The sequence below is a fragment of the Cryptotermes secundus genome, unplaced genomic scaffold, assembly GCF_002891405.2.
Source record: "Cryptotermes secundus unplaced genomic scaffold, Csec_1.0 scaffold644, whole genome shotgun sequence".
Classification (NCBI taxonomy): domain Eukaryota; kingdom Metazoa; phylum Arthropoda; class Insecta; order Blattodea; family Kalotermitidae; genus Cryptotermes; species Cryptotermes secundus.
This window is the reverse complement of record NW_019742971.1, coordinates 324644-350671: the sequence shown is the minus strand read 5'-3', so window position 1 is coordinate 350671 and position 26028 is coordinate 324644. Positions and strand designations below refer to the sequence as shown.

The following is a 26028-nucleotide window of genomic DNA, read 5'->3' as shown; positions in this document are numbered from 1 at the left end:
ACAAAAAGTGCGCAGAGACATTTGGAAACTATGATATATGGAATTTTGATTTATGAACAGTAAAATGACATAACAAGATATAATACTAAATTGTGCAACAAGTTTATCTAATTTATCAATAAAGGTTCTGAATTTACCAAGAAGACCAACAGATTTATGCTTATTAAATAAGTGTCAAAGTTTTACATGAACACCTGGTATCTTGTACCTCCATGTGTCTTCATACTGACATAAATTGCATGTTAGATTCAAAATGCTTTATGTAACAGCTGAAATACTAAGAGACACTACAGGTTCTCTTTTTCATATGATTGTCTTATTCCTTCAGCATGTACTTCAAGCCATACTGTGAATAACGTCGCATGCACCATATTCTTTAGAACAACACAACATGAAATGGGGTTAACTGCTCATTGGCTACTGTCAATTTCAACCCTTCTGAACTCACAGGTAACTACTGAGAGAATAAATTTGTGCAGAAAAGGATACATAGTATCCAAAATTACAAGTAAATGGAACTCAGACCTTCAAATGCCAAGACAGCCTTGCTCTCGAACTCATGCATACTGTGAAGATACGTATGATGACTCCAAATGAAAATATTCAGAACCTTGTTGCAATGGCGGAAAGAAGTATTTACTTTCTGCATGTATGTCCATACTAGACCATACGAACATGAAGATACTAGATAAATGAAAATACAATCAGTACAAAATAAAACAGAGCAACACAATGTATAAACCATTCAAGCATAATGACTGATGAAAGAATAATGAAACAGATTTTGCAGTATAAACAAAAGGGATGCCAAGACTGAAGAAAAGCTTGGGAAAAATGGAGTGTGAAGCTGGAATAGGCTTAATTGCCTCCGTCATAACGTTAGGAAGAATAAGAAAAACAGAAAGTCTGTACTGTGTATCTTGTTTGCAGAAGCCTATTCCTGAGAAATAACCACGGCTGAGACAAAAGGAGAATGGATATGTAACGTACAATGCTAACTAACAAGAGTGAAGGAAATGAATGTTACTTATGACAAAATAACATTTAAAGATTAAATAATTATGTTTACAAGATACTAATTAGGATGTAAAGTATGACTGGAGGACTCATCTGAAACAAAGATTGTCTTGGTATTACCGGGTAAATGTGAACAAGCCATATTTGGGACACTGGACAAGGAAACTTGGTCATTGCTACGATGTTACAAACGCTATTTTAATGGAATCATGAGAACTGGTGTCATCATTGACGTAACATGCTGGGCTCCTGGCGACAGAACAGTTTAATATGTGTGTTACTTTTTCATGCAACCCTGGAGCAGCAGCAGCAACTACAAGCTAATCAAAATAAAAGATGTATAAATCAAGAAGCGATAAATTGTCCAGGGGCCTGATACAATCTGAACTACCCTCGAGGAGTCGCGTGTGTTTCAAAAGTAGATAATGTTGCAATAAAAGTGAAGAGAAATGGCTTTACAGATCTACAGCTCCTCTCCTTGCATGCCATCCACATCAAGCCAGGCAGCAGATTGAAAACATATTAGTCAAATGTGATTTCCCACCCACAATCATTAACTGGGAAGCATCTGGTACTGCCTGCAATATTGCCATCCTAGGGAAAAAAAGTGTATCTAATGAGTATAAAAAACAAGCTACGATAATGTATAAAAAAACTGGAGAAAAAATGGATACCATGGGCAACAACATAAGAGGAAACAGACATAGCAGGGAGGGAATAACACACTGTTCACATGCCAGATTTCATCCACGGAGAAGATTAAGTTCTTCCATGAATGAAACCTAGTGAATGAATAAAAACACTTGCTTCTTTTTAAGGTATTGCCTTTCTATAGCCCCTTATGTTGTTATGACCTCCATCATTTCTCTTATTACTCGATTCCTACTATCACCCATACAAGTCCTGGCAGTACTCGTCTCTTGGCAATGCGAAGTTCATATCCCCTAATAATAAATACTAATAAATGCACTGTTAATGCATTCGTGCCCTGTTGCATGGCACCCTTTCAGTGGTGGTATCTTGTAGGAAAGTGTTTCTGTTCAATTTCCCTACATTGCAGTCAGTCCTTTGTTCGTTTGGTCAGTCAATGGTGAGCTCCACTACACGTAGGTAGCGATAGCTGAAGGTGACTGCTGTTCCTCAGGTCTCCGTTTACTCCCAGGACCATACTGTCCGATGAATGAGCCATCCTCCGTAAATCGACCTGGAATTAGAGAGGTCACAGAATGATCTATACCTAAGCCATCAAAATTACAAAAAACACACGGACAGCATAACTTAGTTTTTTCAGTCATAAGTCCAGTCAAACCAATATTCTATAAGCATTCCTCTTTGCCCATATGTGCTACATGCACTGCCCACCTCATCCTCCTTGACTTATCATTCTAATTATACTTGGTGAAGAGTGAAAATTATGAAGCTCCTCATTATGCAGTTTTCTCCAACCTCCTGTCACTTAATCTCTCTTCAATCCAAATATTCTCAACACCCTCAGTCTATGTTCCTCTCTTAATGTCTGAGACCAAGTTGCACACCCATACAGAACCAGAGGCAAAATTATAGTTTTATATATTGTAATTTTTCTGTTTCTATACAGCAGATGAAAAGACAAAAGGTTCTGGACTGAAAGGTAGCAAGTATTACCCAACTTCAATCTCCTCTTAATTTCCTCCTGAATCAGGTTTTGACCTGTTAGTCATTCCCAAATATATGAACTGTGCCACATTTTCAAAACATCTGTTACCTTACATAGTACATAATTATCATGGAACGTTAATTACATAATAGTATTTGTCAAATACACACCAACTGAAATCAATGAAATCACATCTGATTGTATTCCACAGTCAAAGTGAAAGCATCAAGCACAGCAGAATCCTGATTACCTGACCTCTAGTTATCTCACATTCTGTTATTCAAGCTTCCTTAAAATAGATTTTACCATGTACGTATCACTTATAGTAGTTGAATTTTGGAGCTGGGATAGCACAGTTGTTATAGTGACTGGCTACAGGTTGGACGACCAAGCGGTTGGAGTTCGAGTCCTGGTACAGTCAAGAATTATCTCCTCTCCATGTCATCCAGATCAGCTCTGGGGTCAACCCAACTGGTACCGGGCGCTCTTTCCCAGGGAGTAAAGCGGCCGGGGAGTGAAGTTGACCACTCACCTCCAGCTAGTGCAGAGGTCAAGAAAATGTGGATCTATACATCCACTCCCCCATACGCCTTCATGGCGCAGTGCTTAATTAGTTAAGTACAGTGTAAACTTTACCTTTTTACTTTTACTAGTTTAGTTTTGCTTTTCTTTTTGATACTGTTGTTACCAACTAAATGGTCATGCCATAGCTCAAGTGGTTAGTCGCTGGCTTCCCACCGTGGTGGCCCGGGTTCGATCCTGGGTCTGGTCAAGTGGAATTTGTGGTCGACAAAGTGGCGATGGGGTGGATTTTCTCCGAGTACTTTGGTTTCCCCTGCCAATCTTCATTCCAACAAATACTCCATCATCATAATCATCTGGGGCAGGTACGATAGGCCAATCAGTGGCTGCCGTGCCAATTGGACCCAGCTGGACTCCACCCCCCACTAAGCGAATTAAAAAAATTACCAACTAAATACTGTTCCATTATACAGTTGTGAACGAAGTTATATAGATACCTGCTATATTTTTAAAGGTATCTGTATTATCCAACTTCCTTTCAGTTCAGTTTAGGCTGGATGACAGGGATTTTACTGGACACAGGGAACTCTGCAGAGGGGAGACCATCTGGTTTAACTCTATTATGTCATTAAGACAGCATGTAAAATGGAGGATTACTTTATATAATAAAAACCTACATGGAAATGCACTAAATAACAGAACACCAGAGTGACTGTGTAGTATGCATAGCCTGCTGTATGATTCATGCGAATAGCATGGCGTGGAAACCACCAATGGCATGTTTGGCATTAACACTGTTACACTAAATTAACTCAGAACATCCCAACATGCACCCACACATCATGTACACAAAACCCCTTTCTCTTTGAGACCAAGGACTAAAATAAATAATTAATTTCAAGGAATGCTACATAATGCATTTGCTCACCTGTCAGAGAAATGGAGATCCTGGAAGTGACATCTGGCATTTTGACAGAAGGAAATGAAGAAAAATAAAACTTTTCATACATACCTTTCTACAGCAAAATTTTCACTCTGCAGATAATGCAAGACCACTGATTAACATACCTACACAATATGTTGCTGACAACTGCTTCATTCACTACACAAGAGTGGCAAAGCCCCCTGAGGCGGTTTCTCCTTGCTTCCTCTGCTGGCGGCCATACTGGCCAATAAATGAACCATCTTCATTCATGCCTTCTGTACAAGTGCAACACCAACACATAAACAGAAATTAAAATATAACAAAAACTTCACAAATTATAAGCAAAATTATTATAAAGAAAAGAGCTTTGTCGGCATTTAGGGGACTCACAGACTTGATGAGGATACAAGCTTCAAGGACATAAATATGATCACATGTGCCTGCAAAGAACTTAACAGATTTCATGCAAGAAATGAGGTGGTTACCTTGGTTAAAGGCAGTATAAGCCATCTGAGCTTAAAAACTCAGGTTAAAAAATCATCAAGTCCCACTGCCTCTTTAAGTGGAGGCAGTGAACTGAAACTCTACACTTTCACTCCCTTAACCCGTTTCCCAGCCTGCCACTTTCAGAAGTACACTACCACTTAGGCCGTGCCATAGCTCAAGCGGTTAGTCGCTGGCTTCCCAAAGTGGCAGCCCGGGTTCGATCCCAGGTCTGGTCAAGTGGGATTTCTGGTGGACAAAGTGACACTAGGACAGGTTTTCTCCGAGTACTTCCGTTTCCCCTGCCAATCTTCATTCCATAAATTGCTCCACAATCACCCTCACCTATCATCTGATGCTGGTACAAGAGGCCAGAAGTGCCTGCAGTACAAGGGACTTAGCCCCACCCCACAAGCAATAAAAAGAAAATACTACCACTCTGCAGCATTTCAAAGAAAGAAGTCAACACAAACACTCTATAGACATCCAACACACTGCAAAATGCAGCTACATGCACCATATACTTGCAAAGGAAAAAAAGACTACTACCACTTACTGGTGGGGGGGGGGGACACCATTAAAGTGTAATATTATACAACCATGCCAAAGGAATTGGAGTCAGGTTCCTGGCTGGGAAAAGAGATTTTTTCTCTCTCCACAGCATCCACACCAGCCCTGGGGCCCACCTAGCCTCCTATCCAACATCTACTGGGACCTCTTGCCCTCAAAGAGGTCAGTGACAAAGCTGACCACTCACCTCCATCTAGTGCTGGAGTTGTATGAGTGGAGCTACACCTTTGTCTCTCCATATGACTTCAAGCCATTCTGCTTAATTAAGCACAGGGACAACTTATTTTTCTATGACTCTACAGCCCTTTGGAACTTGGTCGCTTTTTCAGTTTCTAAATCCTATACACAGTCGGCAGAACTCTTTGTATGGGGGATCAGCCTGTCCCACAGGCCACTACCTACACACAGAACAACACAAACACTGAACACACACACACAGATATCAATGCCTCAAGTGGGATTCGAACCCATGACTGTTCAAGCAGGCGAAGATAGTTCATACCTTAGATTGCACAGCCATTGTGATTAGCCAGGGACAACCTTACCTTACTTAAAACAGGAAGTTTCATAATTGCCTCCAAGACACAAATGCCTCTTGATGCACATTTCTTGTGAACCTAATATTAATCTGTATTCTTTCTGCAGGGAATCTGAGAAGGGAATACAGTTCACTCTGCATGCACTTAAAAAACCTCGCTAAATAACTCAGCAGTCTCTTTTCAAAGAGCTTTGTGAAACTGACTTCACACCTACGACGCTCTTAACCTTAACAAACATTAAGAATAGTATAGCATGGAGAAAAGACAAAAAAGTGCACCCGACTGCTAAAAAAGTTCAAATACACAAATCATATGAATTTAATCTTTCCAGTTCCAAACAGAACCTTAATTTGGCTTCCCTTAAGTACAACTGTGTAGCCAAGTGCTCTGCCAATCCTTCACAATCATATACCATATAGGAAGAAAAAAATGCGATGGACAAAATCACCACTGAAAATCTTCTTCTAACACAGATATATTTAACGTTAAGGAATGACATATAAAGCACTTAACAGCAAAAGGACTTCAAGAAAACAAGTCTTCTTGAACTGTGTCCAACCCACAATTATATCATTATCTATCTCCTGACAAAGATACAGAAACTATTTCTTTAACTACTTTATCTCATAAATAGCACACAGTAGCAAGCCCTCTATTTCACAATAAGCTAAGCTCGACAAATGGTAGCTCAGTTCACCATCAGACAGAAGTTCTACACAAGACAAACCATGCCTACTCAAGCCAGTTTAACTGTATTTCACTTATCTTTTCCCAACATCTTAACTTTGAAACACTTAACTGTCACATTAGCAACAGGCTTGACACTCATACCAGTTACAAACTCACAGTGTGATGTCAGAGGAGGGCAGGAAGGAGAGAGAATATCAATGAATAAATTAATTTCTTTCTATCTTTCACTTGTCATGGACAGCCAGGCTGCTAAGTCTTGATAACATTCATATATATGCTTAAACCCTCTCAATTTTCAAGACAAATTTAATTTAACTTAACAAAAAATGTAATTATTCTTTGGTATCAATTAGAATGAAGGAGAAAAAGTGCCTATGTTACAAACCCGTGTCTCCGTCGCCATATTCTGCCATGGAGTCTGTGTCACTCTCTGGAGCTGCTTTGGGGTCACTACTCATTGACCCTCGACCATGGGATTTATTATCTAGTCTGAAACAATTATAATTAAAAATACAGTTATAAATGCAACTAAGCAATACAGCATCATTAAGAATGCCACAAGGTTTGGCATTATGCTTATGGCTCTGGAGGTTTGAGAACAATGCAAAAGCACATCTGGGCATGAGAGAAGGTAACACGAGATTAAGAAAAATATAGTGAAGCGCTACTTCACTCAATGCTATTACAGAAATTAACTGAGGAGTATACATAGAACCCACATTAAAAAATGAGAAATTCACTTATTTTGATTGCAAAAGTCACTGAGTAGAAGATCTACAAACAGAAGGATAATATCTAAATGATTGTTTGAGAAAAAGAACATGAACTACTTCAACTGGCTCAGAATGGGACTTGAAATGACAAGATTCCAATACAAAGTTATAACACTATTTCAAACACCATGTTTCTTACAAAAATTTGATATTCTCAAAGAGATAAATATGACGATCATGGTCTTCTGGGAAGTGATGTCATGTAGTGTACATTATTGACAACCCTGCTAATATCATACTTACGGCTGTGAATATTCATGGAATCCTGGCTCCTCTGGGTAGTCTGTCCGTCCATGTGCAGCTTCTCGTTCATGAACGGCATATTTGCCACCACGGTTACGCTTGATGATACATACAATTATCAACACAAGCAACAAGAATGCAATGGCCAGCATCATCCCTATGAACCATCCTGCAGTAGCAACATTCTCCTTTGGCTTTATGATGATGCTATCTGCTTGAAAGAACACAGAAACATTTGAAAATTATTCTCAGGGCAAACAAGAAAGTCAAGTTAAAGTTGTCCTTGTGCTCAGCTAATTATGCACTATGCCATGAAGGCAAAAGGAGTAGTGGATGTATAGATCCACATTTTCTTGAGCTTGGCATTAGTTGGAGGTGAGTGGTCAGCATCACCCACTGACTGCTCTACTCCCGGGGAGAGCCGCCATATGCCCACTGGAATAGGACGCTGGGTGGGCCCCAGAGCCGGTCTGGACAACATGGAAAACAAATTCTTGACCCTACCAGGACTCAAACTCCGGCCCCTCAGTTGTCTAGCCTGTACCGACTGCGTTATCCTGGCTCCAACGAGAAGTAGTTCTGTGTAAGAACACCAATTTTAACTCCACCACTACCCCTGAACAGATACACATTTAATAAGCTTTGTGAATGTTCAAATGCTTGTGCTGCTTCCAAAGTAACGACATTGATATAATATAGTTCTGTCTGCAGAAAATCAATCTAACCATACATTATGTGGGTAACACCTAGAAGTGTATTTCACTAAGGATATATGTATAAAAATCGAGCTGGAAGGACCTGTCAATGTGTAAAAAACTAAGAAGTGAAGGAATTAATTTGGTACAATGAACAGTTCTGAAAACAACGTACTGTGTGTACAGATGACAACATGTGCACATGAAGGAAGAGGCAATGGCCCTATCTTGACATAATTAATGGAACAATACTAACAATGACACGGTAAGAATACCATTCTGTTTACAGAGAGAAGTTGTTTTAGTAAGAGGAATAACAAGATGATTACTGCATAAATCTAACCAGCAGCAAATAATCTGTGGACATTCCTGTACACTACAGCCTCTCCATCATTAAGTTATGAAGATTAGTTTTTAACAGTCATAATTCGTTTTTAAAGCGTTATCTTAAAGAGGAATGGTTTCCACATCAGAAAACTGAGGACTATTTACCTAGTAAACCTTACAGAGTAAGACCTCAATATTCACTGTACAGAACTCACCCATGCTTGAGATCTCAACTTCTTCCACTTCACTCTCAGTCATGTGTTCTCCGTCAACAGCAACAACACTGAATTCATACATCTCACCAGGCATAAGCCCACGCACAATGATGTAGTCCTCATTCATCTCCGAACCCGTTTCCTGGAACATGGTCTCACCCTTCTTCCTGAAAATTAAACCAAGCAGATTAATCAGTCTGTGAACTTGTGCAATGTGACACCACGTAAACCTGTACATGAGTACCAACAATATAGAGGAACATCAGTATCTGCCTTTGAAACTATAAAACACCACAATACGCATATTCACTGCAGTGAAAACCCAAATCTCTTGAATTGCCCTGGAACTAGGTGTAAAATTATTATATCACAAGCTCATAATTTGGGCAAAGTGTGGGTTCTGAGAATATCTGGACAAAAGAGGGATGAAGTGACAGGAGGTTGGAGAAAACTGCATAATAAGGAGCTTTGCAACTTGTACTCTTTGCAAAATGTAATTAGAATGAACAAGTCAAGGAGGATGAGATGGGCAGGGCATATAGCATGCCCAGGCAGGGAGAAGAGGAGTTCATATATGATTTTGGTGGGAAAGACACCACTAGGAAGACGCAGATATAGGTGGAAGGATAGTATTAAAATGGATTTTAGAGAGAGGATGGGGTGGTAGGGACTGGACTGATCTAGCTCAGGATAGGAACCGGTGGAGGACTCTTGTGAACATGGTCATGAATCTTCCAGTTCCTTAAAATGTTGGGAAATCCTTGAGTGGCTGAGTGACTGGCAGTTTCTCAAAAAAGGCTCAGCTCCATGGAGTTAGTTAGTTAGTCTGAATTTGTTTACCTGTACTTAACAAAGAAGTGGGAGCCTAGCATTCCATCAATGTTTGGCAGCCAAACCACCTTGATTCTTGCATAACCTTCTTCTGAAGACAACTTTGTCCATGTAAACTTGGGTTTGTCAGGAATGACTGCAGCAGACGTTCGTGATCGTGTTCGTTGTTCAATGAAGTAAGCCTCCCCTTCTCCTGCACTTGTCGTCGCCTTTATGTGAAGTCTATACTTGGTACCTTGTTCCAGACCTGCCAGCTTTGCACGAGTCTGGTTAGGGTCTGAAATATGTGGCTCCCTCTCAAGTATAGGACCAACCTTGGTCCCTTTAACAGTCTGATAGTAAATCTTGTAGCCTGTGAGGATGCCATTTGGTTGTTCTGGACGCTTCCATATTAGATATAGGGCTGAAGACCCTAATGGGAATGCTTCAAAGAACTGCACAGTCCCAGGAACTGAGGAAGTGAAGTAAAAAATAGATGTATTAACTTGACACTACTTAATGGATTTTTGCTAGGAATTGGTTCATATTGTACTAACAAAAACATAGTAATTACTCACAGGAATGCTAGTAGATAGAGAACAGATATGTCTAAGACCTTACCACCTTCAGGAGTATCAAAGCTGAGGGTTTCGCTAGGCGGTCCATTATACCTGCTGTTGTAAACAAGGACCCGTGCAAAGTTCTTGCTATGAGGTATGAACTTCGTAACCATTGTGTTTGTTTTTTCACCTTTCACATCAATTTCACGTAAACCATCTTCTCCATCTTTCTCTGTCCAGATCTGGATCTAAAATATGCAAAGACAATGATAACAATTGAGTTACTGATATCAAATGACTCTTGAAATCAAGAGTTCCACAGTTCCACTTCTCCGAGTTCACCCTTTCCTGAACAATCTAGTTTCTTGTTCCTCTAATTTTTCATTCTAGGATATGGGGCATAAGAAGTTGTATAATATTAACATCAGGAAGTCTTGTCAAACATGCAACAAGTTCTATATCTTGTGGTCTTGTACTATTGATCGATCTTTGAAAGCAATAAATAAAGGAAATGAAATTAACTATACCACAGTTTAGAATTATTATGCTGAATTCTCAACTTCCTGTTTCCTGCCTGTTTCTGTCCACTTTTTTCTCATTGGCCTACTTAACTAAGGACATTTAAAATATGACAAGCATGGCAGTGAGCCCTTACCGAGATCAAATGCTTTAACACATCTCAACTATCCATTATCACATTAGCAGATGACAGAATTTATGACTCTATGCATGTGTATGCAAAATAAACTTTTCAACTGTTACGTTAGTAGGAACTACATAGTGGACCCCCCAGTGTTAACATATTTGCAGTGAGTGACATTTGCTATAGTGAGAATTACTGATGTATTTTGATATCACTGAAATCATTGAGATGGCTGAAGATGCAGAGAATGTTTTACAAGAGCTGAAAGTGAAAAGATGGAGGCAAAAGACAAATAAGAGAGATCAATGGGCCAAGGAATAAGCATATATCACCAAAACAGAAAGCCAAATTTGTTTCTTTGTATCTTAAACATATTATCATGTTTCCTGTATGCCATCATGTTGAAGAGAAATGAAGTGGAATAAAATGCTTATTTTATTACTACAATGCAGTCAACATATGAACTAACATAATACAAAATATCCCACAAGATGCGAGGCACTTATGGATAAGTACAGAACAGTATGAAGTAAACATATTCCTCACAGTAAGGATGAAAAGTTTAAATTAAAGTCTCACTTGAAGAAAGTACAGAGAACAACTTCGACAAAATCAAGTACACTTGAACAGTGTGACAGATCTGTCAATATCAGATTTGCATCAGCAATAAATAATCACAAATTACAAAATGAAAAGAACACAGCTGGAAATTAAACGTACTCCTAATTTGAAAACACCTTCCTCTGCGTCATCTTCATAAGGGAATATGGAATACATCATCAAAATTTATGTTCAGAGTGCATATGAACATGTAAACTTACCTTATATCCTTTGAAGTGACCACGGACACTTTCTGGAGGGACAGCGTCCCAGCTGAGCAGGGCAGTTGTACTGTCCTTAACTTGGACAAGTGTGAAGTTGTATGGTGCCTGCGTTGGAACTGTAAAGAGTCACTTATGCAGGAAAAGTCTAAATACAATATAATCTTAACTGCAAGCAGACTAAGAGTTTCTAAAACATTTCTTGCACAGGGTACATAGAATGAACGCATAACTGGGATGCATATCTTTCATACATTTCATCTCCATTATCACCCTACGAATTATGACCAAATTCGGTGCTGAGAGGCATACACTACAACTAGCTGCGTGAATTTCATTTTCATGTAGTATACTGGTTAACTTTGACTGCTTCTGTGATCTAGTGATCAGAGTTCCTGGCTACAGATCCAGATGTCCCAGGTTCAATTCCCGGCGCTACCAGACCGACCATGCGACTGCTGCTTGTCGACGAAGTTAGTGCTAACTTTAGCAGATAGACGGTGTCACATGGTCAGCATAACGAATCCCCACAGCTGTTAATCTCGGTTTTGTAGACCACAGCCGCTATTTCCTTGAAATAGCTCCTCAATAATAACCACAAGGCTGAGTGGACCCCGCTCCAGACCCATTACTTCTCAGAAAATCTGGCAGCGCCAGGAATCGAACCCCAGGCCTCTAGATCTGTAGCCAGGACTTATGACCACTAGACAACAGAGGCTGTCCATTAAAAGCATCATGAGGCCTTTATACATAGCATTTCCCAGTCCTCAATCTGTATTTCAGTATCAAGCAACAACTATAAAGTCATCAAGATAAATGCCCTTACAGCAGGGGGACCGTAACTCACCATCCTCTCCTGAGTATCCAATAACTTCCTTGGGTGCAACATTTGCTTCTCCCTTCTCATTGATGGCTACGACCTTGATGCGATACTGCTGGAAAGTTGGCTGGTCAGGAACAATCAGTTTGGTGTCCTCCCAGTTCAAAATGTCATTTGAGACCCACTGCTCGCCAGGTATATCTCGCCTCCAATACACTCGATACATAAACCGAGGAGCATTGTGTTCAATCTCAGGCATTGGCTGAAGAATTAACATGCAACATTAACCCCTTCCATTAACGTGCACAGTTAAATATGAGTTTAATATTACAGAAAAGATGTGCTCCTTACCGTCCAGCTGATGACAATATTATTTGGTTCAGTGCCTTTGCCTTCAACATTGTCTGGATTTTTGTAAGGCACATCAGCTTGAGTTGTACAGACTGAAGAATGCTGTGATGGAACAGAGGGCCCAATTTTGTTCCATGCTATTACTCGGAAAGTGTAATTGGCCCACGGACTCATTGCGACCTAACATAAAAAAACATGGACAGCTATAAATGTGACCAAATGCTAAATTCACCTACTACTCATATGACACAAAAACATAAAGAGTAGCAGACCATTTTAAAAACTGTTTAAAGTGTGATTCACTGCTGCTTGAAAGTCTCCTCATTATAGTCCGTTTTGCTTCGTTTGTGGCTTCAACAAGCACATGCGGTTTAAAATTCTCAACGACACGCACTATTCTGAGATCAGAACATTCAGGTAACTCACAGTGTGCAGTAAAGACTCACAGTGTATGTCATATCTGTTGCAGGTACAGAGTCATATGCAATCTCCCATGTGTCTGGCGTGAAGCTCGTGTTAAACTGGATAGTGTACCGCAGAATAGGAGCACGATTATCGCCCATTGGTTCCCAGTGAATTGATGCATCACGTTTATTGCAAATAACACTCTTTAGGTTTGGAGCATTTGGTACGTCTATAGGAAAAAGAAAAAGATAAGTTTTATTTTACAAGCAACTTTACAATACACATGTATAAGCTTCAAAAGAGATTCACACTAAGTGGATTAACAATACTACTACATACAACTCTTCTGTTTGACAAAGAGGTTATATTTCTTATGGATTTTTACAGTTATGAGATGTGGTTTCACTAAATAACTGCATCTGAAAAATAATGAGAATAAAAATTAAGTGATCATGGAATAAGATAAATTACACACAGGTACTTTGTAATTTTTGCTTTTCTTCAAATACTGTTTGTTAGAACAAAGAAGATTCTGATGTGCTGGATATGTATTTTGAATGGAGAAACCAATATACATACACAATTTCGGAGAGGACATTTGTTAGAAGCTTTCACTTGGAAGAATGAGAAAGAGATGACAAGCTGAAATTAAACTGGCTCTAACGACATGCACCAGAATGACTTGGCTCATGACCAGATCCAGTGGTGATATGCTTTCAGGTTAGTTGTGTTGAACTGCTAGTTTCTATTACCACAGAATTCATAGTTTCTTTTTTACTTACCTAAGAATCAGGTTTATGTAAAGGTTCGGCCACACAGAGCACTACGCTAGGTTCACTACGTACGCTGTGTACACTCTGTGACACAGTTAACATAGGGAACATAGCATATGTAGCGTACGGAAGTCTGTGTGGCCAGTCACACTGGCAATAAAGGGAGATATTTTTCCGTTCGTATAGCGAACATAGCGTACGCAGCGCTCTGTGTGGCCGAACCTTAACAAGTGTAGGGCAGAAGAGAAAACAAACATGGTGTTATCTAACATTTACCATACAGCAGTGGGGATTTAAATCTCTGGTTACAATGGACCTCATAGCTACATTTTCTATGCAGGGTTTTAGTGAGTAATTAGCATTAATATAAAAAAGATTTCATATCTTTGGAACTATTCCTGCTAAATTTTCCCAGTAAGAGAAAGTACCTGAAAGAAAACACAATGCCAATTTCTATGCTGATACTTTTTTGACATTATTTTAGTGCCCTGATACGACACTCCACAACTAGAACATACATGATCTATTATATTAGCATAATGCATGGCTAATAAATGTGAAAGATTTGTTTCCTTTCTGTAAGTTTTAACATTCTGACAATGGCAATCCACAGCATTTTTATCAATGAAATTTTTTGATAATCATAATAAAAAATATGTCCGGAGATAGGGGCTAGCTCTGTCTATTGGACCCAACTGAGTAGGTTTTACCTGAAGACGGGGACAGAATCCAGTTCCCGAAACGTTGTGTTTTTAATAGAAATTAGACTGTTTTTTAGAATAGACAAGATGATGGATAATGTCCAGCAAAATATTAATTGTAACAATTTACCATCATCACAAACTTTTAGATCTTATTATAATAAAAAATATATTCTACGTTAAAAAAAATAGTACCTTGAACTGTCAGGGTAGCCTGCGCACTTGCACTATCCAGATCTGTTCGGGCTACACACGTGTAGGTGCGTGAGTCAAGTTCGGTTGTTTTCGTGATGGTGAGAGAATAGTCAGAAGAACGTACAAACCGAGGCTCCGCTTCAAAATCTATAAGCTCTCCATTATTCAACCACTCGATAGTGAGAGGAAGTGAAGCATCACTCACAGCATTACACCTGAAAGTCGCTGTGCTACCAACGGCCACTTCATAATCCTCTGGCCCATCTGTGATCCTGGTATGTTCTGCAATAAAGAATAAACATTACTCACAAGGAAATCACACATACTAAGCTATTGTGCATCACAACAGTAGTGGGCTTTCCAAAAAGAGGTACCCTGTCTCCACTGTGCAGTGAAAATAACAAAAACAGGTACCCTGTTTCACACTGTGCAGTGAAAATAACAAAAACGGGTACCCTGTCTCACACTGTGAAGTGAAAATAACAAGAACAGGTACCCTGTCTCACACTGTGAAGCGAAAATAACAAGAATAGGTACCCTGTCTCACACTGTGAAGTGAAAATAACAAAACAGGTACCGTTTCACACTGTGCAGTGAAAATAACAAGAACAGGTACCCTGTCTCACACTGTGAAGTGAAAATAACAAGAACAGGTACCCTGTCTCACACTGTGAAGCGAAAATGACAAGAATAGGTACCCTGTCTCACACTGTGAAGTGAAAATAACAAAAACATGTACCGTTTCACACTGTGCAGTGAAAATAACAAGAACAGGTACCCTGTCTCACACTGTGAAGTGAAAATAACAAGAACAGGTACCCTGTCTCACACTGTGAAGTGAAAATAACAAGAACAGGTACCCTGTCTCACACTGTGAAGTGAAAATAACAAGAACAGGTACCCTGTCTCACACTGTGAAGTGAAAATAACAAGAACAGGTACCCTGTCTCACACTGTGAAGTGAAAATAACAAGAACAGGTACCCTGTCTCACACTGTGAAGTGAAAATAACAAGAACAGGTACCCTGTCTCACACTGTGAAGTGAAAATAACAAGAACAGGTACCCTGTCTCACACTGTGAAGTGAAAATAACAAGAACAGGTACCCTGTCTCACACTGTGAAGTGAAAATAACAAGAACAGGTACCCTGTCTCACACTGTGAAGTGAAAATAACAAGAACAGGTACCCTGTCTCACACTGTGAAGTGAAAATAACAAGAACAGGTACCCTGTCTCACACTGTGAAGTGAAAATAACAAGAACAGGTACCCTGTCTCACACTGTGAAGTGAAAATAACAAGAACAGGTACCCTGTCTCACACTGTGAAGTGAAAATAACAAGAACAGGTACCCTGTCTCACACTGTGAAGTGAAAATAACAAGAACAGGTACCCTGTCTCACACTGTGAAGCGAAAATGACAAGAATAGGTACCCTGTCTCACACTGCGAAGTGAAAATAACAAAAACATGTACCGTTTCACACTGTGCAGTGAAAATAACAAGAACAGGTACCCTGTCTCACACTGTGAAGTGAAAATAACAAGAACAGGTACCCTGTCTCACACTGTGAAGTGAAAATAACAAGAACAGGTACCCTGTCTCACACTGTGAAGTGAAAATAACAAGAACAGGTACCCTGTCTCACACTGTGAAGTGAAAATAACAAAAACAGGTACCCTGTCTCACATTGTGAAGTGAAAATAACAAAAACAGGTACCCTGTCTCACATTGTGAAGTGAAAATAACAAAAACAGGTACCTGTCTCACATTGTGCAGTGAAAAATAACACCAAAAAAATAATTATTCCAGCATCTCCAAACATGTTTCTTTGCAATTAAACAAGAAGTTCTTGGACGAACTAATTGCCTGCTTGCCTTTCATACAACATGGACCACATAGAAAACAACACCAACTCCTCTTCATTGCTGCAGGAATGTGTTTAACAAGCCACTGCCTAGCAACAACAGCGGAATACACATGCATAAAATAATTCTTCTATTTTGTGAACATTTGTTGCCACAGGAATGTGTTTACTGAGCCCTTCCCTACCAACAATGATGGATACACAGACATACAGACTGATGGGGGGGATTTATTAAGCATACTGTTGAGATGGGCTCAGGTGCCATGATATACATACCATGTTTCATAAAGATTGGTTCAGGCATTCAAACATTAATAGAGGGGAGTACACAGACAGCATGGTGATCTCATTAGCCCACTGTATTTTTTAAAAATAAGGAAAAAAGGCTAAAAACTGATGCTCTTACAGAGTATTAAAACCAAAGACAAGTTATAATAACTCATATTATATGATTCTTCAGTTGCCTACTTAACAAACACTCAGTACTGAGACTATACAGCATAAAGTTTATACACTTAGAATTAAAAATTACAAGCAGAAACAAGGGAATCTTATGTACTGTCAGGTCAGAATAGACCAAAAAAAAAAAAACCCCCATCGCCTATAGTCTGTAAGCGAACTATATTGTCAGAGCAACCGCAGCTTGTCGGTGAAGTTAGTGTCAACTTTTGAGGATAGAGGATGTTGCATGGTCAGCGCAACAGTTCCCCATGGCTGTTAATCTCGGTTTTCTAGACCAGAGCCGCAATTTCCTTGAAATAGCTCCTCAATTATCCTCACGAAGATGAGTGGACCCCTTTCCAGACCCCAATACTTCTCAGAAAATCTGGTAGCGCCAGGAATCGAACCCAGGACCTCTGGATCTGTAGTAACTCAGGTCTCAACAGAAAGAAAAGTAAATGTCACTGACGGTCACTGACAGTTGTCTGTGCTAAGTGACAGCTATGTTCAGCATAAACTGTTTCGTCCATAAAAGGAAATGGACACAAAATTAGTCACCAGTTGTAAAACAGTTATCTGTTCCAGCTGTGATGAAATATACATGCACACATCTTCTAAAAATTCTATAAATATGATATAAAACACCCCTTCAAGATACTAACCTTTCACAGTCAGGGTGCCCTCTGCCTTTGCATCTCCAAATTTGTTTTCAGCAAAACAAGTGTAATCACCAGCATCCATGAAATTGACATCCCTTAACAAGAACAAATAATAATAAAGGTTTTAATTACAAAAACTTCAGAACAAACAGTACTTCACTTCTTGCTTGCACATCATTAAATATACCTGATTTCAAGATCTCCACTGTCAAGAACTGAGTAGCGTCCTCCTGTGAGTTCTACACCACCATGAATCCATTTTACTAGCGGTTTTGGTGCACCAAATACATGACAGATCAGTGTCACGGTGCGTCCATCAACTGTCGCCTCATTCCGAGGAGGATCTATGATCTCAGGAGCCAAAGCTGAATGAAACAGCAATTGTTAGAACATCATATACAATGTTTCCCGGGTATAAAGTTCCTGCATAATGAGTTTCCCATACAAGAAATCTGGTTTTCGAACTCGTGCCAAATACTCATAAGACCAATGTTAAAATTTCTCATGTATAGTTCTCATATATAACGTTTTCCCACTTTATAAGTTCATTTTATAACACATAAACTAAACAAACTCCGTGGCTTGAGTCTGCAAGCGAACTATACCAACTGAGCGACGGCCGCTTTTCAGAGAAGTTAGTGCCAACTTTTGCAGATAGAGGTTGTCACGTGGTCAGCGTGACAGATCCCCACGGCCGTTAATTTCGATTTTCTAGACCGGAGCCACTACTTCCTTGAAATAGCTACTCAATTATCATCACGAGGCTGAGCGGACCCTGTTTCAGACCCACTTCTCAGAAAATCTGGTAGTGCCAGGAATCGAAGCCAGGATCTCTGATCTGTACCCAGGAACTCTGACCACTAGACCACAGAGGTGGCCTTTTATAACATATTTTCCAGACATTTTTCCATTTAATGCATTTAAAAGAAAACTGATTAATTGCATGTAATAGGTCTAAAAGGTTTCGCTATCATTATTCATTTCCCAATAGTCATACTGCACCATTACTGATAATCAATTACAGACTACATCAGGACTTCCAAAAGACCTACTGACTGTCCAAGTTCTGTAGTTTTCATTATTCATATTTCATTAAGCAAAATGCATCACTGAACGTTTGCTTCCACTCATTCCATTTTCAAACATTCTTATTTCTAAATGTCCTACTAATTAGCAGAACGAGACATTCAATAGTGCTTGTTTACACATGAAAATTACCTGACTTGTGCTACATGTCTGACTAAAATTCAGCTGAAATTGTCAATGTAAATTTAGGGTTCTGTACCTTACAGATATGTCCTACAGCAGTAGTTCCCACGAAATGGATAAAACAGAATAGCGAAGCAAAGGTATCAATTTACACTTTAAAACAGGTAGTCTTCTTCCTTCTGCCATTTCCACTTCCATGTACAAAACAAATACAGGTGCAGCAATATGGAAATTATGTTCATGTGAATGTAAAGACATTTCAGCTCCCTATTTTTGCTGCAAAGTTAACAGCAGTGGGTGATGACAGTAACGAATGGCAAGTCAGGACGATCCAAGGACAGTAGAACAAGGTATGCACGGGTTAGGATAACATTAAGTCGACTAGTCCATCAAGAACAGTCACCTAAAACAAGTCTGACTATAACGAAAATCAAATTATACTTTGGAGGGGGGGCGCTCTTAACAATCCTGTTGAATTGTGACAGACAGCAAATTGTGGGCAGCAGACAAACATTCTAATGACTACTTCTCTATCTAGTTTCTTCCAAATACCACACATACTCACCCAAAACATTGACATAGACATCCTTGTAGACATAACCAAGACTGTTGGTAGCATTGCAACCATAATTTCCTGTATCATTCTTTTTCAAATTCTGGATCACAATGCTGTTAGGGGTCACCTTGCGTCGTACATTGATAGGGGCCTCACTGATGGGGCGACCATTGTGGATCCACTTTATCTGGGGTTCAGGTACGCCAGACGCTTTGCAACGGAACTCAATCGTCTCATCCTCTGCAGCATTAACATTCTCGGGTTCCTCAGTGAAGTATGGGACAGCTATGACAAGGCAGATGTAGTAGGCATTAGCCACTTTCTGACACAATGTGAAGTTAAGAATTGGCAGTTTTCCATAATCTGGATACAGTGAAACCCTGATTTATGAGACCCACAGTTAATGCTTTCCCTCATTTTAAGTACATCAACTACTAGTCCTAGCTAAAGCTCCATATGCCTCGCATATTATTTTAAACTTAGTTTCTCAATTCAAGGGTTTACCCACATTCCACATAAGAAACTATGATTCCAGTGCATGCTTTAGATCTGATTTTAGCAGTGAAAGGAATTTTCTACATGCTCCAAACTGGCATGCAGCTATCTTTGCACAGTTCAAAGTCATCACCTGCACAGCATGCAATGCAGCTTGGCTGTCTCTACCCGTTCTTTGTTCGTCCTCTGTATCAGTTGGTAGGTACTGCTTGTTCTTTTTCTGTTGCATTCGAGTGTATAGATTATTTGCAAGGGATTCTGAAGTAATGAAGAGCCATAATTTTGAAAGAAAAAAGGTAACAATATACGAGGGCATGAAAATTATCCAGGTGGTGGAAAAGAATCCAATCATACCACAAAATGAAATTGGCAAGTGTCTTGTGCTGCCTCTGTCATCATTAAATAACATAATTCTATGGAAAACTTAAACCTGGTGTGGGGCACATTCTGAGAAACAAAGAAAAATCTTTTTATCAAATGAACAAGGCTCAATGTCTTATTATTGATTTCAGTAAGTTTCACATTCATTTTAGGCTCTGTTCCAAACACCACAATTTAAGGTACAAAAAGCTCATCCCCAGACAACCCTCAAATCAGCGTTTCATTGTAGTTTTATTTTTTTATGTAATTTATAATAAGTGTTCTTTTAATTAGGAACAACCTGTTACCTGTGCTGACACACTACACCACAGCCTACAGCTCCATGCATTCTTAACCTCAGCAATAAACGAAGGGAAACAGTCAGCTTCACACTCAGTCTGCCTTTAACCTCAAGGAAAATCTTACAAAGGTGTTCTATTGTATATAATGGTAGTCTGTAAACTGTTCCATAAATGAAAACACAGTTTCTGGACGGCTTATCAATTCTGTCCATAATAAAGGGTATCACAATACCAAACTCAGTTGTAACTATGGACTGGATAGCCAGAGTTCAAATCTCAGTATGGAAGGTAGCATTCTCTTCTCACACCCACACCTAGAAGACATCTGTTGGTCAGCCAGCCTAATATCCAACGTGTACCAAGTGGAAAGTGAATGCTATCTAAAGCAATGGTTAGAAATATGTGAGGCATTACCTCCATGTCCCCACCATGCCTTCATACATGGTGTCTTGGCACAAGGGCAACTTTTAACTTTGCTATTTCAGCCCAGGGACTGAAAACAACTTACCCATGACCTGAAGGTTGATGGAGTATGACTTGGCTGTTCCTACTCCATTGCTAGCCTCACAGGTGTAACTTCCTTCGTCTTCAAATGAGGCATGTTTAATGACAAGGCTCTTGCCATAATTACTCTGAGTCACCTTCTCTGATGCATGTATTATTTGACCATCTTTACGCCAAACAGTTTGAGGTAGAGGTCTACAAATTGAATATGATAAGATTAGAGCTGCTGAACAATTGAAATTATTAATCAGTGACCAATTCCATATTAATTAACAGAGTAATCATTGGGGAGCCGGGATAGCGCAGTCGGTATAGCAACTGGCTACGGGCTGGATGACTGGGGTGTCGGAGTCTTGAGTCCCAGTAGGGTCAAGAATTTTCTCTTCTCACGTTGTCCAGACTGGCTCCGGGGCCCACCCAGCCTACTATTCATATGCCTTCATGGCGTAGAGCAGGGAAAACTTTACCTTTTACCTTTACAGAGTAATCAGTTTAACACAAATATACACAAATATACTCTGTTGTCATAAACACCAATGCACTGATGTATGACTAAGAAATATCCAACTTGAAATCCAAATTAGGATAAAGTTCATTCAGTGTTTTTAAAGACAGCAAGATGCGGGGATGGATGAACAGCACTTCCTACCCTGACCCCTCAAAGGTTTCAAAATTCAGAATTGTAATAAATGAGAGCAGGAAACATACATTCCATCAACAGAGCAAATTTAAATATTAGAAGAAAAATTATATTTTTTTCTTATAAATTAAGGAAATGCAGTTGTGTGTCTACAAATTAACGCAGCAAAAAAAAAATTTCTTAATGAATCACTAAAATAGCTCAACCGCTATGGCCTGAGATAAAATTCATTGTTCATGTACACGAGTTTTCACTATGCAATCTGGACCTATCTCTGAGTGATACAATTTCAGTACAGAGGCTTAGGTAACAAGTCCACAGGTGAATTTAATTTCCTCTTATTCACTGACAATCCCACTTTCTGATTCCTCGCTGTTCGCACAGGAATACATAATAATGACGTTAGCTGCAGAAACTAACAGGCCTTCCCAGAGTGAAAATTTTTAAAAAGTCCTCACATGTTTAAAATATCTTATTTTCTTCAATTTACAGTCTTAGCCATAAAAACATTCAAACTTTCAGGAATCCAAATATGTACTGATTTTCAGCACACATCAGAGTGAAGCACTTATATTCCTATTAAAGCCACACATCATTAACGTCACTTACGTTCCACCAAATATGCAGTACAATTCAACCTTCTTGCCTCGTAAAGCAACTTCATTCTTCCTTGTAACATATTGTTGTACAGGTTCATGTCTGTTTTGCGATGCTGACACACCAGTTGGTACTACTACCAACCACACACGGTTTCCAACCTTGTACTCATTTCTGAAATGAGATTTCATTCACTAAAATTACTAGAAGTTATAACATGTTCGGCTGGCTGTTTTCTGTCCTGGTAAAAATATTTTCTAGGATACACCGTATATTAAAACTTATATCCTGTTTTTAATTTTTGTACCAGCTGTCAGAATTATCCAAAACGTAAACCTAATTGAACAAAAATTTAAAAGGTCATCTGGGATGCATTATTCTACCATACACTCCACAAAAATGGAGACATACAGATGAATTTGTGATATCTTCTCAGGTTACTGAACACTGTACAGAACAAGGGTAAAAAAATTACAAAAAATCAGCAATGTGACACTCTGTTCACATCCGAACTTTCAACTGATGTCATAAATACGTAGGTGGGCATAGAAGGTATTTTCTTCTGCACATGTGTGTATGAACACAGAAATGTGAAATTCTATTTTGACAAATTCTGCATCTCATTGCCATCTGTGAGCCAATTGTACAGAAAATCCGGGAGCCTTGATGTCTCACACCCCTGTGGGCCTCCACACCATGTTACAGGAGTAGCTTTACCTACTTTTTTTACCTGAAATAATTTAAATGCATTAAAATCTTCTTCAGTGATCAGCCACATCATGGTCCAAAATTTCAGAGGTTACTCTGTATCCACCTTCAGGACGGATATTTTTGGCCCAGCCATGATATGGCTGACTGACCAATCAGATCTTAGTGCTCTGTTTTAAATTAACCTGGATAAAATAAGGAAAACACATAAAAATGTGTCAGAAGAGCTAATGATCTGATAATCCAACCAGGCAGCCTCCTAAACAAAAATACACAAGTTGAACACGTTACTACTGTACCAGCCATGTCTCTCACCTGAACACAGACGTGGCAGCACATGCATATGCAAAGTCATCACTTGCATCATGTCTGGTTACATTGGAAAACCACAAGTTACCCTCAGGGTCCAAAGTCATACGAGAGTTGTTTATGCTTTTTATGCCACCATCGCTGTTCTGAAATGAGGAGAAGCTTTCTTTTTTAACACAAACTAAATCAAAATAATGACGTCCTACTTCTATGCTTCAAATTACAAGATACTTTCGGATAATGTGTTCAGAAAGTTGTGGAAAAGAGCAATTATGGCTATTAAAATTTTCGCTTAGTGGGGGGTGGAGTTCAACTGGGTCCACTCGGCACGGCGGCCACTGAATGGCCTACTGTAGCCTGCCCCAGGTGATCATGACGATGGAGAATTTGGCGGAATGAAGATTGGCAGGGGAAACTGAAGGACTTGGAGAAAATCTGCCCCTGCGCCACTTTGTCCACCACAAATCCCACTTGACCATCAGTCAGTCTGTCATGATCTGACCACATATTAAAAAAAAAATACGAAACGACTAACAGCTACACCAATGAATGCAATGAAATCTTGGGTAAAATTTCCTAGCATTTAAAAGGAAAAGAAAGGTAATTTTGCTTTCATATATGTTACGTAGTACTCATTCTATGCATAGAACCTTACCTGTATAAGCCAGTACACATTTGGTTTAGGCCAACCATCTGGAGGCTGACAAGTCAGCTTGAAAGGATCACCTTCCTGAGCACTCACTGTGGTAGGTGGTTCATCCTTAAAAGAGTTCAATTCAGCTTTGCGGACAAATACTGAATTTGAAGTGGCTGTACCCCACTCGTTTGTAGCAAAACACTGATATTGACCTACAAAATAGCAACACTGCCTCAAATATGTAGATAAGAATATCATTATTAACAGCACTATTTCAAAAATCACTAAATGTTTAAAACCTACAATAGTTTTATAACAACCGGTTTCTGGTTTCATAATTTTATCTTTCAACAAATTTTCCTGTATGTTTTCATTACCTAGATCTTCATCTCGAGGAGATGAAATTACAAGGGAGCCACGACCCGGCTGCTGCGAGATTCGATCATCATATGCTTGCCAATCAAAATGTTTTCCATTCTTGATCCATCGATACCTTTCAGTTCCAGATAAAGAAAGATTAGTGAATGCATTCAAAGCCAACACACAGTATGAGATTAACAACTTAATTTCATTACACAATAAAAATCATCTCCACAAATTGCAACTGTCTAGCAGTTAGATGCTTATGCCTACAAATTCACCGGAAAAAAAAAAACCTCCGTTGCCTGTAATCCGCAAGTGAACTATACCGACTCAGCGACCGCCACTTGTTGGCGAAGTTAGTGCCAACTTTTGCGGATAGAGGGTGTCGCGTGGTCAGCGCAACCCATCCCCACGGCCATTAATCTCGGTTTTCTAGACTGGAGCCAATATTCCCTTGAAATAGCTCCTCAATTATCCTCACGAGGCTGAGTGGACCCAGCCTGTATTTTCCTTACACAAGTTATAACTGAATTATAATTTCAACTAATTAAATAGACACTGTAACTACAATCCAAACTTTCAAAATCACTGATACAACTGCCCAGCATTGAAAATGATCTAAAGCCAATTCAATCCATTTTCCATCCTCAAAACTCGTTTCTTGAACATCAATCTTAATGTTATCCAACCATCTCCTGCTTAGTCTTCCATGTGGCTGTTTTCCAATAATTCCTCAACCAAATTCTGTACCCTCCCCCCACTACATATCTAGCCCATCACAGCCTCCTACATTCCACAATATAACAGTCATTGACAACCTGTAAAAATCACAATTTCCTCCTTATGCAATACAGATTCATTCACTCCATCCATCTCAGAACCAAATATATATAAACACACATACTTTGGGGCTGGTTCTCCTTCTGCCTCACACTCTATGATGAAAGGTTTATCATTCTCATTCTGCTGCTGTGCAACTTGGAACAGAAGTTCTTCTGTCGGAGGTTGTTTCACCATTCGAGGTGGTGACTGAACTGTAGACAAGCATTTTATTACGACAATTATATTCTGCTTGATGGATAGTTTAACAAAGGAATTAAATAAGGAGTTAAAAGAGCACAGCACTTCACAAAATTCTGCTTTTAATGAGAGAAGCTGCACACAAGATTAAATATACGAGTACTACAAGTCTTATTCAAACATTTGAGACCCAGTGAATATTGTGGAAGTAATTACTTTAAGCCTAACCAACAATGTAAAATTAATACGAGGGGGTACCAAAAAGAAACCAAACTTATTTTTTTTTAAACTTATTTATTCAAATTTTAAGCACAAACCTTCAATCCCCTTCAAAGTACTCTCCACTTACATTAATACACTTGTCTAGTCTTTTATTCCATTTTTCAAAACATTGTCTAAATTCATCTTTTGAGATGCTTGACAGCGCCTCCGTCGTTTTTTCCTTCACCTCAGCAACATCAGAAAAACGCTTTCCTTTCATGTCTCTTTTCATTTGAGGAAACAAAAAAAGTCGCACGGGCAAGGTCGGGTGAGTATGGAGGGTGAGGAACAGGGGTCATACCATTTTTGGTCAAGAATTGTCGTACAGACAGGGCTATGTGAGCAGGGGCATTGTCATGATGGAAAAACCAGTCACCCGACTGCCAC

General features: G+C 39.3%; 1 protein-coding gene across 5 annotated transcripts in view; it reads right to left on the bottom strand.

Annotated features, from left to right (window-relative positions):
- Positions 1-1127: 1127 nt before the first annotated feature.
- The window catches only part of LOC111873608 (neuroglian), a 27558-nt gene continuing 2657 nt past the window's right edge, over positions 1128-26028 (bottom strand). For 3 of the 5 annotated variants that reach the window (XM_023868463.2, XM_023868466.2, XM_023868467.2), the window contains exons 3-22: positions 25265-25394; positions 24375-24490; positions 24016-24209; positions 23367-23506; positions 22356-22517; positions 21111-21301; positions 19455-19730; positions 17868-18045; positions 17684-17775; positions 14715-14996; positions 13087-13274; positions 12641-12820; positions 12317-12551; positions 11470-11588; positions 10067-10253; positions 9476-9917; positions 8636-8802; positions 7399-7609; positions 6768-6871; positions 1128-2221 (exon numbers count right to left, since the gene is read on the bottom strand). In XM_023868463.2, coding sequence (XP_023724231.1) covers positions 2118-2221; positions 6768-6871; positions 7399-7609; positions 8636-8802; positions 9476-9917; positions 10067-10253; positions 11470-11588; positions 12317-12551; positions 12641-12820; positions 13087-13274; positions 14715-14996; positions 17684-17775; positions 17868-18045; positions 19455-19730; positions 21111-21301; positions 22356-22517; positions 23367-23506; positions 24016-24209; positions 24375-24490; positions 25265-25394 — 3698 coding nt within the window. In that variant the 3' untranslated portion in view covers positions 1128-2117. Of the gene's footprint in view, positions 2222-4243; positions 4376-6767; positions 6872-7398; positions 7610-8635; positions 8803-9475; positions 9918-10066; positions 10254-11469; positions 11589-12316; positions 12552-12640; positions 12821-13086; positions 13275-14714; positions 14997-17683; positions 17776-17867; positions 18046-19454; positions 19731-21110; positions 21302-22355; positions 22518-23366; positions 23507-24015; positions 24210-24374; positions 24491-25264; positions 25395-26028 lie in introns of all 5 variants that reach the window. The other 2 variants (XM_023868465.2, XM_023868464.2) reach the window with 2 other exon arrangements.